The sequence below is a fragment of the Mauremys reevesii genome, linkage group 1 (assembly GCF_016161935.1).
Source record: "Mauremys reevesii isolate NIE-2019 linkage group 1, ASM1616193v1, whole genome shotgun sequence".
In the NCBI taxonomy this organism is placed as follows: Eukaryota; Metazoa; Chordata; order Testudines; family Geoemydidae; genus Mauremys; species Mauremys reevesii.
The window spans coordinates 167,498,483-167,513,547 of NC_052623.1; the positions used below are offsets into that span (position 1 = coordinate 167,498,483).

General features: G+C 41.6%; 1 protein-coding gene across 17 annotated transcripts in view; it reads right to left on the reverse strand.

The window, feature by feature from the left end:
• Window positions 1-15,065, reverse strand: part of LOC120370532 (gametocyte-specific factor 1-like) — a 139,270-nt gene that overhangs the window by 73,431 nt on the left and 50,774 nt on the right. For all 17 annotated transcript variants that reach the window (XM_039485466.1, XM_039485475.1, XM_039485509.1 and 14 more), the window contains one exon: window positions 8,362-8,646. In XM_039485466.1, coding sequence (XP_039341400.1) covers window positions 8,362-8,646 — 285 coding nt within the window. The remainder of the gene's footprint in view (window positions 1-8,361; window positions 8,647-15,065) is intronic.

A 15,065-nucleotide genomic window follows, 5' to 3' on the forward strand; every position in this document is an offset into this window, starting at 1 on the left:
CTATTTTTGTTCAGTAGTGTCTTGTTTATTTAGAGCATTACTGATCATGCCACAAGAAACATTTGAGTTGTAGGTTCAATGATCTAAATAAATTTGTGCTATTTGGTGGATAAATGAATTAAAGGTGTCAAATTTTGTTTTCCTCCCCATCCCCACTTCCAAAGCAAAAGAATAAGAGTATTTATCCGTGCTTAACTAAAAATTCCCTTTCTTCAAGCAATGAGGCTTATAGATCCATTACAATGGGAACTTCCACCTGCTTGCAGCTTACGGCCAGCCAGACCTGTCTGTAACTAGCAGCAGGGGAATGCCTTTCCCCCTGATGTATCCTCCAGTTGAGAAAGTTTCTACAATCAGAATAATTCAAATACACTTTCTTAAGTTACAGATTTTGTTAAATATACTTTGAGGAAAACCACAAAAATTTCTCCTACTGCAGAACATGGTAAATTCCACCAACCGACAACTAACCCTAATCTTTGGATGCCAGTTTTCATCTCTATTCTGCATAATCCACTGGTCTCAAGGGTGGGCCAGATCTGTGGACCTTATTACCTGAAAAAAGGCAATTTTCAGATAGGCATGGATAAGTTTCCCTATTCTTTGAGCCATTAAAGTTAATTTTTGTGCCAATGTGCCTCAAGAGTGGGAAGTAAAATCATCCTTTAAATACGGTTACCACACATGGAGAAAAACTCTGCCAAAAGAGGAAAAAAATGACATTGAAAGGCCTTCTCCAATGGATAGAGAACATAGCCCCTGCAGGGGTTCAACCTAGGTAGTGCTGTAAAGAGCAGAATGAGGTTCCAAGGACATATTCTATTCCTCGAGCTGGAATAAGGTTGATGACCAAGAAAGCATTTGAGGTTGGCGTTTGTATAAAAACTTCCTTTTCTTGAACATGCTGAGAACTTTATACTATAGAGACTTGATCTTTCGCTTGGACACTGTTATATACCCACCACCGAGCCTTCCTGGGCTATGGCCACTCAAGGATGTGTTTCACTGGCTTAACCAGCCAATAGAATAAGTTCTATATGTTGATTTCTCTGTTGGGCTCTATGAGAGCAATCACCACTTCATGCAAGTATCAATTGTAAACCTCCCTGCTCCTGGGTGGAAGACTGGTTTTGCAATAGCAAAGCTCTGTAAGACAGGCATCTGAAGCTCCAGGGCCAAGCTAATCAAGCCTGAGTGTTATAGTCTCTACATCCAAAAAGGCATATGCTGTATCTCATTCCCATGTTTTGTATTGTCCTGTGGAGCAGTGGAAAAGATTAGAAGATGTAGCAGGGACTTTGCCCAGCTTTGCAAGATGCCATTCACTGCATAAGATCCTGAGCCCTGACACACAGAAAGGCCACAGGGCACTTTATTTTCTGTTTCTAGTTGCAAAGAAGTTGATCACCAGCCCACCAAATTACTTATGATGAGTGAGATATTTCTGGGTGCAGAAGCCACCCTGTTAATCCAATGTGTGCCATGTAGATCTTGTATCCCGCTTGCACAATGGCTGGGGCAGAGGCAGCTGGACTGGTACTCTTCACTGGGCTGAGGTCAAAGGCAGGAGTCAGGAGTGAGATGGGGTGAAGACGAGATATGTAGCAAGCCAGAGTCTTCATTCCTGCTTGACACCTCTGCAGGACAATGTCCTAATTTAAATAGTTGGTGTGGACTAATCAGGGGGCTGCAGGATTCTGTCTCTCTGGCCTCTTCAGGTAGTATTTCCTGTGGTGCCTAATATTCCAAGAAATTGTTGGATGCTGCTTTCTTGGTGGCCCAGGACCCTGCAACCCTGATTATAGACTTGCAGATCCTTACACATTGTTGGGCGGTGCACAACTTTGCTCCACCCAAGGCAGGAGAATCTCTCTGGAGTGGAGCTGATTATGTTCTTCCTACTTATTATGAAAATCCCATCAGACACACGAACTGCTGCAACCACAGCAGGTCTGTTATCTATGGAAGTAGGGTGACCAGATGTCCTGATTTTATAGGGCAGTCCCAATATTCAGGGCTTTTTCTTATATAGGTGCCTATTACCCCCAATCCCTGTCCTGATTTTTCACACTTGGTATCTGGTCACTCTACATGGAAGATACAAATGTTGTGAGACCCAATGAATCACTGTGTTTTGGTGGATGTTGTAATCTGTTTCTGGTACACATTCCCTGAACTGAACTGTAAAGATCACTTTTTAAAAAATCTGATTCTCTGCAATCACCTGTCTCAGATTCCAAAGTCAGAAGGGACCATTGTGGTTATCTAGTTTGACCTCCTGCATAACACAGGTCCTGAAAAAATTACTATAGTATATCTTTTAGATAAACATCCAATCCTGAAATAAAAATTGCCATTGATGGAGAATCCCCTATGACACTGGATAAGTTGTTACAATGGCTATCCTCACTGTTAAAAATGTAAATCTTATTTCCAGTCCAAAATTGTCTAGCTTTAACTTCCAGCCACTGCATCATGTCATACTTTTCATGGCTAGACTGAAGAGCCCATTATTCTATATTTTCTCCTTATGTGGATACTGATAGACATGAATCACATCACCCCGTAAATGAAATAGATTGAACAAAAAGAAGGCTAACTCTTTGTGTCTATCACAATAAGGCACGTTTTCTAATCTTTTAACTATTCTTGTGACTCCTCTCTGAACCTACTCCAATTTATCAACACCCTTCTTGAACTGTGGGCACCAGAACTGGGAAACAGTATTCCAGGAACAGTCACACCAGTGCCAAACACTGAGATAAAATAACCTCCCTACTCCTACTTGAGATTCCCCTGTTTATGCATCCCAGGATTACTTTAGCCCTTTTGGCCCCACTGTTGCACTGGGAGCTCAGGATCAGCTGCCTATGCACTACCATCTGCAAATCTTTTTCAGACTCACTGCTTCCCAGGATAGAATTCCCCCATCCTGTAAGTAGGGCCTACTTCCTTTGTGGATCTCTACATTTACAATACTAAAATGAATATTGTTTGCTTACACTCCACTTACCACGTACTTCAGATTGCTCTGTATCAGTGACCTGTCCTCTTCATTATTTACCATTGTCCCAATTTTTGAGTCATCTGTTAATTTTATCTGGGATAATCTTATGTTTTCTTCCAGATCTTGATAAAAATAGTAAATAGCATAGGGCCAGGAACACATCCCTTCAGGACCTCACCAGAAACACACTGGCTCAATGACGATTCCCTGTTTACAATTATATTTTGAGACCTATCAGTTAGCCAGTTTTAAATCTATTTAAAGTGTGCTATGTTGATTTTATATCATGCTACTTTTAAAATAAAAATGTTGTGCAGTATCCAAGTCAAATGCCTTAAAGAGGTCTAAATATATGATATCAACACTGTTAACTTATATCAGCCAAACTGGTAATCTAATAACAAAAAGGAAATCAAGTTAGTCTGAGAGGATCTCTTTTCCAAAATCCCATATTGATTGTCATTAATTACTACCCCTTTATTCATCAGGTTCCATATCAGCCACTCCATTATCTTGCCTGGGATCTATGTCAGACTGTCAAGTCTATAATTACCCGGTCACTCTGTTTACCCTTTTTAAATACTGGCACAAAATTAGCTGTTGTAGAAGCAGAGAATATATAACTGGAGCTAGATCTCTGCCAACAGATGAAACAGAGTGAGATGTAGATGGTTTCTCTGGAATTACTGAATAGATATCATATAAAATCTGGATCATTGAATCATGTCTGTGTATGAGTTTAGAATTCCCAATAGGCTCCAGTATGAACTGGATTTCCATCTCAGTGATACCACTTGTATTACATTCTTCTGAGATAAAACCTTATATCAATAGTATTCATTCTCAACTCAGGCCTATAATTGACTTCCCAGGCATCATATGTCTGTGTCTGTCCTAAATCCAAGATATTCCAGGAAATATGTAATTTTGTGTGTTTGCTTCAGCTTTCTCTGTAGAGAACCGTGATCAGAAAAATTGTTCAGAAAGAGGTAAGTAAATTTCCTTCTTCCCTAAGGCCACTATGTGTAGAGTATTTTAGATATATTGTAAATATTTGATTATCTAACGCTGATTTTGACCACTGGCCTTCCTGCCCTAAGGAGGAACAATTTATTTAGGTGAGGGGCATGCATGCATGCCTAGAGGAATCAGTATGTTTATGGCCTATTCTTTTCTGTATTGATCCGCCATGCTGCACTCATCTCATGAGCCAGGGAACCAGGTGCTGAGGATCAGTTGCCCTGCTGCATTCCAGGGAGGAGAGCAGAGGAAACAGAGCTGATTTTATTATTCAGTTATTTATGGGAGCTTGTCCCCATAATCCTGCTTTAGATGGGGAAATGAAATTGGGTCCAGAGATTGTAAACCACTTGAAATATTTTCAGAGCCATCTCCGTGTCCTAAGAGAGGTTGGAACTATTTGTGTCCCTCTCCCAAATAGGCCCTTTCTGGGTCTCAAGTATGGATCTGGGATTCTGAGTCTCAAGTCCCCAGAATCACAACCCTCTGTTGCATGGGATCCACACGAGCCAGATAGGTCTTTTTCTTTCCTGGAGTTCCTAATCCTGGTATATCAGTAGAGGGCTGAGGGGCGATTACAGAGGCCACAGCAAGGGAAGAGAGCTGGACATGAAGGCTCCTTACTGCCATTTGCAGTGTCCATACTGTGCCCAGTGCCCTCCATCCACAACTCGTAGAGAAGTGGACGAGGTGGCTGTGCTCCATAGTGTGAAGCATGGCTGGGACCCAGGTGCAACCACATCTGGTGTGCTGCCATTTTGGCTTCACTCCCATTGTGGAGATTGTGGGGCTGCGTGCTCTGGAATCTGTTCATTTCCAATCCTTCCTGCCTGCCTCCTTTCCTGCCAGGGGGAAGGGTATCTAGGTAACCCCACCTCGTCTGAGTTGGGAGAGAGACTGCATTCTGCCCACAGAATTGGCCCAATGTCTCAACAAGACGCTCATGACAAGGGAGTAGAGGGGAGGGGACACAGTCCTCCTTTGCCTCTTACTTCTCTCACCCTAGCTCTCTCCTGAAGCCTACAGAGCACCACCGACTGCCCATGCCTCAGAAGAGGAAGCAGAGCTGAGGATACAATCTCTCAAAAGGCAAATTATTGAGAAGAATTGTTCTGCCTAAGAATTTGAAATGGAGTTTGGAATTTCCTCTGAAAACTCAGCAGCTGGGAGGGCTGCAACCACTGAGACAGAAAAAAACTGCAGGGAACTTCAGGAGGTGGGGTATTACCTTGCTACCAGCAAATGATGGGTTTGGTTCTGCCCCCAAGCTGCAAGCAATCTGTAATGCATCCGGAGGAGTTGGTGGGAGCTATAATCCCAGGCTGTCCCAGGGTTTTGCCCTGGCATCAGAATCTAAAATACAGAGAATGTTTGAATCTCACAAATCCCATTGGCTCTGCCCATCAAATCAATGGTTCCCAGAGCCATCTACCACTCCCCAAAAGGAAGAATAAACAGAACTCCGTGAGCCATGTCTCTATAAGAGATCCACACATGGACAGATTCATTCTAATAGTTCATGGGTAAAATCCTGGCTCTGCTGAACTCAGTGGCAATACTCCAAGTGGCTTCAATGGGGTCTGGATTTCACCCCAGCAGTCCGAGAGACCTGCACCATGCCCTTTGGCTTAACTAGAAGTTACATATGCTTATGATAGAATCACAGAATCATAGAACTGGAAGAGACCTCGAGAGATCATGTAGTCCAATCCCCTGCACTCAAGGCAGGACTAAATATTATCTAGACTATCTCTGACAGGTGTTTGTCCAAAAAGGTCTTAAAAATCCCTCTCCCTAGGCAATTTATTCCAGTGCTTAACCACTCTGACAGTTAGGAAGTTTTTCCTAATGTTCAACCTAAACCTCCCTTGCTGCAATTTAAGCCCATTGCTTCTTGTCCTATCCTCAGAGATTAAGAAAAAAACAAATTTTCTCCCTCCTCCTTGTAACAACCTTCTATTAGTTGAAAACTGTTATGTCCCCTCTCAGTCTTCTCTTCTCCAGACTAAACAAACCCAGTTTTTTTTCAATCTTCCTTCATAGGTCACGTTTTCTACATATTTAATCATTTGTGTTTCTCTTCTCTGGACTCTCTCCAATTTGTCCACATCTTTCTTGAAATGCGGTGCCCAGAATGGGACACAATACTCCAGCTGAGGCCTAATCAGCATGGACTAGAATGGAAGAATTACTTCTCGTATCTTGCTTACAACACTCCTGTTAATACATCCCAGAATGATGTTTCCTTTTTTTGCAACAGTATTACACTGTTGACTCATATTTAGCTTGTGATCCACTATGACCCCCAGATCCCTTTCCACAGTACTCCTTCCTAGGCAGTCATTTCCCATTTTGTATGTGTGCAACTGATCATTCCTTTCTAAATAGAGTACTTTGCATTTGTCCTTATTGAATTTCATCCTGTTTACTTCAGACCATTTCTCCAGTTTGTCCAGATCATTTTGAATTTTAATCCTATCCTCCAAAGCACTTGCAACCCTTCCCATTGTTATCATCTGCAAACTTTATAACTGTACTCTCTTTGCCATTATCTAAATCATTGATGAAGATATTGAACAGAACCAGACACAGAACCGATCCCTGTGGGACCCCACTTGTTATTCCCTTCCAGCACGACTGTCACCCACTGATTACTATTCTCTGGGAACGATTTTCCAAACAGTTATGCACTCACCTTATAGAAGCTCCATCTAGGTTGCATTTCCTAGTTTGTTTATGAGAAGGTCATGTGAGACAGTATCAAAAGCCTTACTAAAATCAAGATATACCATATCTACTGCTTCCCCCCATCCACAAGGCTCGTTAGCTTTCTTTGACAGGGTATCAGGTTGGTCTGACATGATTTGTTCTTGACAAATCCATGCTGACTGTTATTTATCACCTTAGTATCTTCTAGGTGTTTGCAAATTGATTGCTTAATTATTTGCTCCATTATCTTTCTGGATACAGAAGTTAAGCTGACTGGTCTGTAATTTACCAGGTTGTCCTTATGTCCCTTTCTATAGATGGGCACTATATTTGCTCTTTTCCAGTCTTCTGGAATGTCTCCCATCTTCCGTGACTATTCAAAGATAATTGCTAATGGCTCAGATACCTCCTCAGTCAGCTCCCTGAGTATTCTAGGCTGCATTTCATCAAGCCCTGCTGATTTGAAAACATCTAACTTGTCTAAGTAATTTTTGACTTGTTCTTTCCTATTTTAGACTCTGATCCTACATCATTTTCACTGGTATTCACTACGTTAGATGTCCAATCACCACCATCCTTATTGGTGAAAACCAAAACAAAGAAGTCATTAAGCACCTCTGCCATGTGCACATTTTCTGTTATTGGCTTTTCCCCCTCATTGAGTAATGGGCCTACTCTGTCCTTGGTTGTCTTCTTGCTTCTAATGTATCTGTAGAATTGTTTTTGGTCCCATTTACGTCCCTAGCTAGTTGGATCTCGTTTTGTGCATTGGCTTTTCTAATTTTGTCCCTACATATTTGTGTTATTTGTTTATATTCATCCTTTATAATTTGACTGAGTTTCCACTTTTTGTAGGACTCTTTTTTGAATTTTAGATCATTGACGATCTCCTGGTTAAGCCAGGGTGGTCTCTTGCCATACTTCCTATCTTTCCTACTCAGTAGGATAGCTTGCTCTTGTGCCCTTAATAATGTCTCTTTGAAAACTGCCAACTGTCTTCAATTGTTTTTCCCCTTAGACTTGATCATCCAGCAGGAGGGCTTTCTGAGCAGATTCTAAAAATATGATGGTTAATGTCCTTGTAGAATTTCACTGGTGTTTGCCTTTAGAAACACAGGACTAGAAGGCAAGGCATTTCTGCACGGAATCATGCTGCAGAGCAATCTTCTGTTGCTCAATTATATTCATGGTAATATTTCTAGAAATAAAGACGCTGGAGCTAGACGGAAGACTGTTGGAGTGGTGGAAAGCCTGGCAGGCCAAAAGGTACATAGAACGAGATGTGGATACAAGAATGAATATGGATATAGATACAGGAACATAAACCTTTAACTAAAATTGCATCAGCTCTCAAACCATGGCCTATGGAAATTTGGCTAGTCACATAAGGCCAGCTACTCACCTTCACACCCAGAAGCTTCTAAATGTCTCCAGGCTCTTCAAAATAAAGAACTCGTAAGCTCATAGAAGCAACTGGAAAGAAAACTTAACTGCCCCCATCAGGAGCGACAAGGTGGGTGAGGTAATATCTTTTATTGGACCAACTTCAGTTGGTGAAAGACAAGCTTTTGAGCCACATATACTTGGGGAAGCATAAGGGCAATGTAAAATCATATGGTTCTTACCTGTCAAAACTCTGACTTCTGCTTCATTTCCAGTTCTGGAACTAGCAGGATTTTTTGCAAGGCATCTATAGATCCCACTGTCTCCTGCTTGGATTCTGCTAATCTGTAAAGCTCCAGAGGGCAAGACAGCCACTCGGGTGTCACTGGGGCTCAGGATCAGGTCCTCCAGGTTTTTTTGCCAGTGTACCATCGGCATAGGCTCTCCAACTACTTCACACGTTAACAAAACTGTGTCTCCTGCAAAAGCTGTGACAGATTCTGTCTGGGAAAGAAACCTCAATGGTCCTGCAAGCACAAGGAAAAGAAGCAATTATATAGTCACTGAAAATATAAATTGCACAATGTATCTGTGTTGATCTGGATTTGGCTAATCATCCAATCTGAAGAATAAGTGATGTTCAGACAAGTACTTTGAGGCTTCCGTGATTGCTGAATAACTATCAGTATGCCACTAATGAGTGTAATTTAAAGAAGAAAATAATAGATGTGTTATTGACATAAGAGAGTACCAAATAGCAACACGTTACTTACAAACTACTTCAGGAATAACTTTATCAAAGTACAAACACAGTGTTCTGCAATACACACTATTCAGAACAGGATGAAATTCAAAGAAAGATGTACTGAAATTAAGTAGGATTAAGAAACTTTTTGTTATTTTCACATCTTTCCACCTAATGGAATCTTTCTTCCATGCTGCACATCAAACTGTATGACTGACATGTCCTCTGAAAGGATACTATTCATTGTATGGAAACAAGCGAAGTCTATATCCATGTTATTGCAGGCAGAGGTAGCAACTCCTGTCACTTTTTCATTATGAAGGACTCTTGCAACCTATATTTTGAGAGGCTCCAACACAGCTGTTGAATTGCAAAATTCAATAGGGTCCAAGCCTTTGAGCTAGACATGGGTGTTTTACTTGTACCATGAAATTCCATTGGGTTTTGGCTGAGATATAGACTCACCATTTCCCCCAAGGAATGCAAATGAAAGATGTAAATATCTTTCAAAGCAACAGTGGCAGCAGCACTGGAAATGCCAGATTTATGGTTGCCAATGAAACAGTAATTCTGCCCCCTCACACATCTGAGCATGATAATGTCTTTAATGATACAAACAAACCATTCCCACGCACCCCACGTACACCAGGATACCAAAACTAAAAAGCCAGATCTGTGAAATGTCAAGTAGGTAAAAGCTGCAAGAATTGGACCAGGCCTGAGTGAGTCAAAGATAATGCCCAGATTATAGGCCTCTATGGCGATGTTATCAATGGTAACAGAACACCAAGGGAGAAGGGGAGAGGAAATGCTCAGTTGCCAAATGATGACCAGATGTCGTCAGAGAAACAGGTTGAAGTTAGGGTTTGGATAAAGGGAGACAGGTCTTTAGCAGAGAGATAGATCTGTGAATCATCGGTATAAAGATGGTATTTGAAGCCACCCTTATGGATAAGATCATTTAGAAATAGGAGGTAGAGAGAGAAGAGCAGGTGGACAAGCACAGAGCTTTTTGGAGAGGCCTATCGACAAAGGGAGAGAGTGAAGAGAAGAACCCATCAAAAGAGATTTTGAAAGCAAATTAGAGGAGTAGAAAGAGGCCAGTAAGAGGCAAGAGCCCCCAAAGTCAACGAAGTGCCATATTTCAAAAGGTAGGGGGGTGGGCGGGGGTGTCCGAGGCCACCAAGAGTTCGAGAAGAAAGAAAATAAGGGCTCTGGCATTTTGGCCAGTAAAAGTCAGTCAAAATTTCACTGAGTGGGTAGGGCAGAAACTAGTGTCGTCTAATAAATGTATTGTTAGAGTGGGATTCAGGAAACCTGGGTTCAATTCCTGGCTCAACCACATTTCCTGTGTGATTGGGGTCAAGTCACATAATCTACCCATTGTCTCAGCTCACCACCTGAGATACTTCACACAAGGCGGAGGGCAGGGGTGTGAGGATAAAATCCATTAACAATTGTAAGGTGCTCAGACACTATGGTAGCAAGAACTATATATTATTATTATTTATATTTCCATAGTGCCTAGGAACCCCAGTCATGGTCTAGGATCCCGCTGTTCTAGGTGCTGTACAAACACACATATAATATACACACATTTAGCTAAACAGTCAAGGATGCAGTTGAAGGAGAGGAACTCATGTCTCCTTTAACTTAATAATGAATTTTAATGACATTAACTGCAACTTATGAAAAGATTCCTGCATGTTAAAAAAAAAAGTCATACTGCACATTGTCCTACGTATTTAGTACTTTGTAATCATAATGATCACCGTTAATACATATTTAAAGAGTACCCTGCTCTGAAAAGAGAAAGAACAACTCAACTCTGCGTGGTAGTTTTGAATTCCACACCACAGGTCCTGCTAGTGAAGGCAGGGGGCTGGACTCAATGACCTTTCGAGGTCCCTTCCAGTTTTAGGAGATAGGTATATCTCCAATTATTAATTATTATTATTATTATAGGTGAACAACCATCAGCTGCACCCTTCCATAATCTACAGAAAGAGCAAAAATGCTACATTTCAAATGAAGCTGTTGGCACAGACACAGGCTGTAACAGCTTTTCACATGAAGCAGAGCTGATGTAAACTCAAAAGACAGAAGCATTGAATGCTTTTTATTTTAGCTTTGCTTTAAATAAATAATTAAAAAGTTAAAAGCAACATGCGTGTGGACGGAAAGCTGTTAAAAGCCACCACTACATTCATGTCAGCAGAAAAGAAGGTTCACGAAAGTTTAAGGGAGCAAAACAAACAAACAAAAACCTGTCCGTCAAGATAGCATATGAACAAGGCTTTTGTCACAAACACCTGGTTGTCCTCAAGAGTCCATGCAGCAATTTCAAGAATCTCCATTTTAGGCAAATAAATTAAAAAACTGCGGGACCAAGGCTGATTCTCACAATCACTTAGATCTGGCCACCCTAGGTAGTGACTCCAGAACTCATTAAGAATTTAGGTATATTACAAACCATCATCACACTCCATATGTCACAGATTTCATTTAGGAAAGGGGGAATATGCTTCATTTCACCTGGAACCCTAGTGGCACATGCACCTTTCCCCAGACACCACACAAACCCCTTCATGGGTTCTGTGGGGGAATCCAGACCCACAAGTTTGGGGTGGGGTTAGAGAGAGCGGAGGATTGGAGGTCTTCCTTTCAAGCCCATATGCAAAGCAGTGCAAGTGACTGCAGACTTTCCGCTCTTGCTATGGAAAAAGCCCTTCTAAACAAGGGTGTACTGGGGACAGTAGTAGTGGTGGTGGCTGAGAGAGATATGTCTATTTCAGTGGTGAATTTGGCTCTACTGTATATAACACATATTGTTACAACACATGGAAAAGATGGAGAAAGACACTGCAGTTAGGATTTTCAAGAGTGCCTGAGTGATTTAAAAGCACAAGACTTTGTGACCCCCAATGAGACTTGTGCTCCTTAGCTACATAGGCGGTTTTGAAATTCTACCCTGTACACAGCTACAAATTGGTGCAGTGTGGTATAAGGATTTTATCAGTCAGAGATTGGATGGCCATGTTACGTATGCGAGGCTGTCACAAGTTATGCACTCAGCCCAGAGCACCACCACTGGACACGACCATACGTTCTATATATGCCACATCTGTTACAGAAAAGACATTTTAGGCATGTTTAGAGAGTTTAAAAACATGATTGGGACTTTGCATTTTTTCTGCATCTGTAAGGTCAGGTACCTTCATTCTCAGTCCAAGCATTCACAACACAGAAAGAGCCATAAAAAAAAAAGTTTAAAAATAATCTACCGTAGGCTTTCTGTATATATATAAATGTCATGGTTTTACTTTCTGATCTCCTGGGTCCTTACAGCTCTAGAAGCGTATACTGTTCCAATGGAAAGCAGGGACCTTCCCTTTCCAGTGGTTATGTACAATGCTCCTGTTTATAAGTCTCCAGGATCCCACTATAGCAGATCCCAGGGCTGTCACTGGTCCAAGACTATATATTGCCTGGCAAAGGCCTCAAGCCTGTATAGTTTTTATGGTTTAAAACAAATAAAAGGAAGTTCTTCTTCACGCAGTGCACAGTCAACTTGTGGAACTCCTTACCTGAGGAGGTTGTGAAGGCTAGGACTATAACAATGTTTAAAAGAGAACTGGATAAATTCATAGTGGTGAAGTCCATAAATGGCTATTAGCCAGGATGGGTAAAGAATGGTGTCCCTAGCCTCTGTTCGTCAGAGGATGGAGATGGATGGCAGGAGAGAGATCACTTGATCATTGCCTGTTAGGTTCACTCCCTCTGGGGCACCTGGCATTGGTCACTGTCAGTAGACAGATACTGGGCTAGATGGACCTTTGGTCTGACCCAGTACGGCCATTCTTATGTTCTTAGTTATGTTCTTATGGTGAAATTCCACAACATTTTCAGGCTTTTTTTTTTTTTAAAGATTGTTCTTTGAAGCTGCTCAGAAGCCCGGAATGTTGTGTTTGTTTCGGGGAAGAGGACTAATGAGTAGACACGGAGACAGTCAAAACATTTCTCACACGGTCAGCAATTTATCACAGAGTTTTCCCACCACACCTAAAGTATTTTAAATATTAGTAGACCCAGACACAATCCTCATTACAGTATTGACATCTGGTTCAATTGGTTTAGTCTAACAGTCTGACATTGATTCCCTTGCATAGTTATACTAGTTTTAAGATAACCATAAAAATAAACCACTTCATAGTTCAGGTTCATGCCATCCATGGCTTTTCACACACTGGGCTGGCTGCCTTTCACCCACTGTCTCAGAACATTACACCCAGACCTGCTTTTAAATTCTAATCTGAAAATGGCACACAAGTCTGATTTGCCCTGCAGCCTGGTTGGCAGCTTATCAGGATCCCCATCTTTCCCTACAGAAGGTCTAATTATTAAGTAATTAAAGTTCATTTAATAAAAAGTCTTATCATTTGGGGGACAGACCTTGGGGTCTGGAGCATGATTAGCTATTAAATATTCAGCAATTTAGTAACACTCAGTAAAATCCCCTGAATGAGAGCTGCTTTAAGTGTTTTGTTTGTTTCAAATTAATGTCTGCAAGGTTACATAACATCAAGGCAAGACCTTTTTTCCCAACTTTCAATGCACACAATAGCTGAAGGGCAGGGAACCAAGTTCATGAAAAGGAGCTATATGCTTCTGTTAGGTTCAGGCAGCACCAAAGAAAGAGCAGCAGTGAGTCTGGAAGAGAAAATCTTCCATAAACCTCTTCCTAATTAGCTCTCCCTTATTTATTTTTTTCATTTTATTTTTTTAATCTTTCCTTTCCCATATTTTTATTCTACGTCATCTTCATTAGAAAAACTCTCTACATTAGTCAGGGGTGGCTCTACGTATTTTGCCGCCCCAAGCACGGCAGTCAGGCGGCTTTCGGCGGCTTGCCTGAGGAAGGTCCGCTGGTCCCGCGCCTTTGGCGTACCTGCCGCCAAATTGCCGCCGAAGCCGCGGGACCGGGGGACTTCCCGCAGGCATGACGCCGAAGGCTGCCTGACTGCCACCCTCATGGCGACCGGCAAGCCACTCCTCGCAGCTTGCCGCCCCAGGCACACGCTTGGTGTGCTGGTGCCTGGAGCCGCCCCTGATATTAGCTGAGCCAGGGAGTCAACAGCAAAGAAAGGAGGGCAAAAGTATCAGCATGTATTCAGGTTTCAGAGGGGTAACTGTGTTAGTCTGTATCAGCAAAAAGAACGAGGAGTACTTGTGGCACCTTAGAGACTAACAAATTTATTTGAGCATAAGTTTTTGTGGGTTAAAACCCACTTCATTAGATGCATGCAGTGGAAAATACAGTAGGAAGATAGATATACACGGACATGAAAAAATGGGTGTTGCCATACCAACTATAATGAGAGTAATCAATTAAGGAGGGCTATTATCAGCAGGAGAAAAAAACGTTTTGTAGTGATAATCAGGATGGCCCAAGAAGGTGTGAGTAACAGTAGGGGGAAAATAGCATGGGAAAATAGTTTTACTTTGTGTAATGACCCATCATGTATTCAGTATTCATGGCTTGCAGCCAGACTTGTTTGGGCTATAATACTATATAAATCTCACACACTAAGCTGGGTCATGATTGAACAGTACTTGTACAAGCACCTTAAAGGATCACTCATGATAATTCTTGAATTAGTGATGTCTGTAAGTGGAACTTTTCCTATTGAGATTGTGCTGAATCAGGGTGACAGCGTAGTGTTTGGTGGCACTGCATTGCTGGAGATGCTGTCTTTTTAGAAGAGATGTAAAAATGAGGTTTTGGTCACTTATGGTCATCACAGAACCAATGACAGGGTTCCCCTCCATCAACAGTGGGTGTTTTTGGCTCAGATACTAAAGGTAAGGTCCTAATTCCCCTTAGGGCAATTTCTTTCTATCCAATTAAAATACCCTCTCATCTCTGCAGTTTCAAAGGGCTACAGCAGGGGTAGGCAACCTATGGCACACATGCCAAAGGCGGCACGCGAGCTGATTTTCACACTGCCCAGGTCCTGGCCACCGGTCCGGGGGCTCTGCATTTTAATTTAATTTTAAATGAAACTTCTTAAACATTGAAAAAAAACCTTATTTACTTAACATACAACAATAGTTTAGTTATACATTATAGACTTATAGAAAGAGACCTTCGAAAAATGTTAAAATGTATTACTGGCACACAAAACCTTAAATTAGCATGAA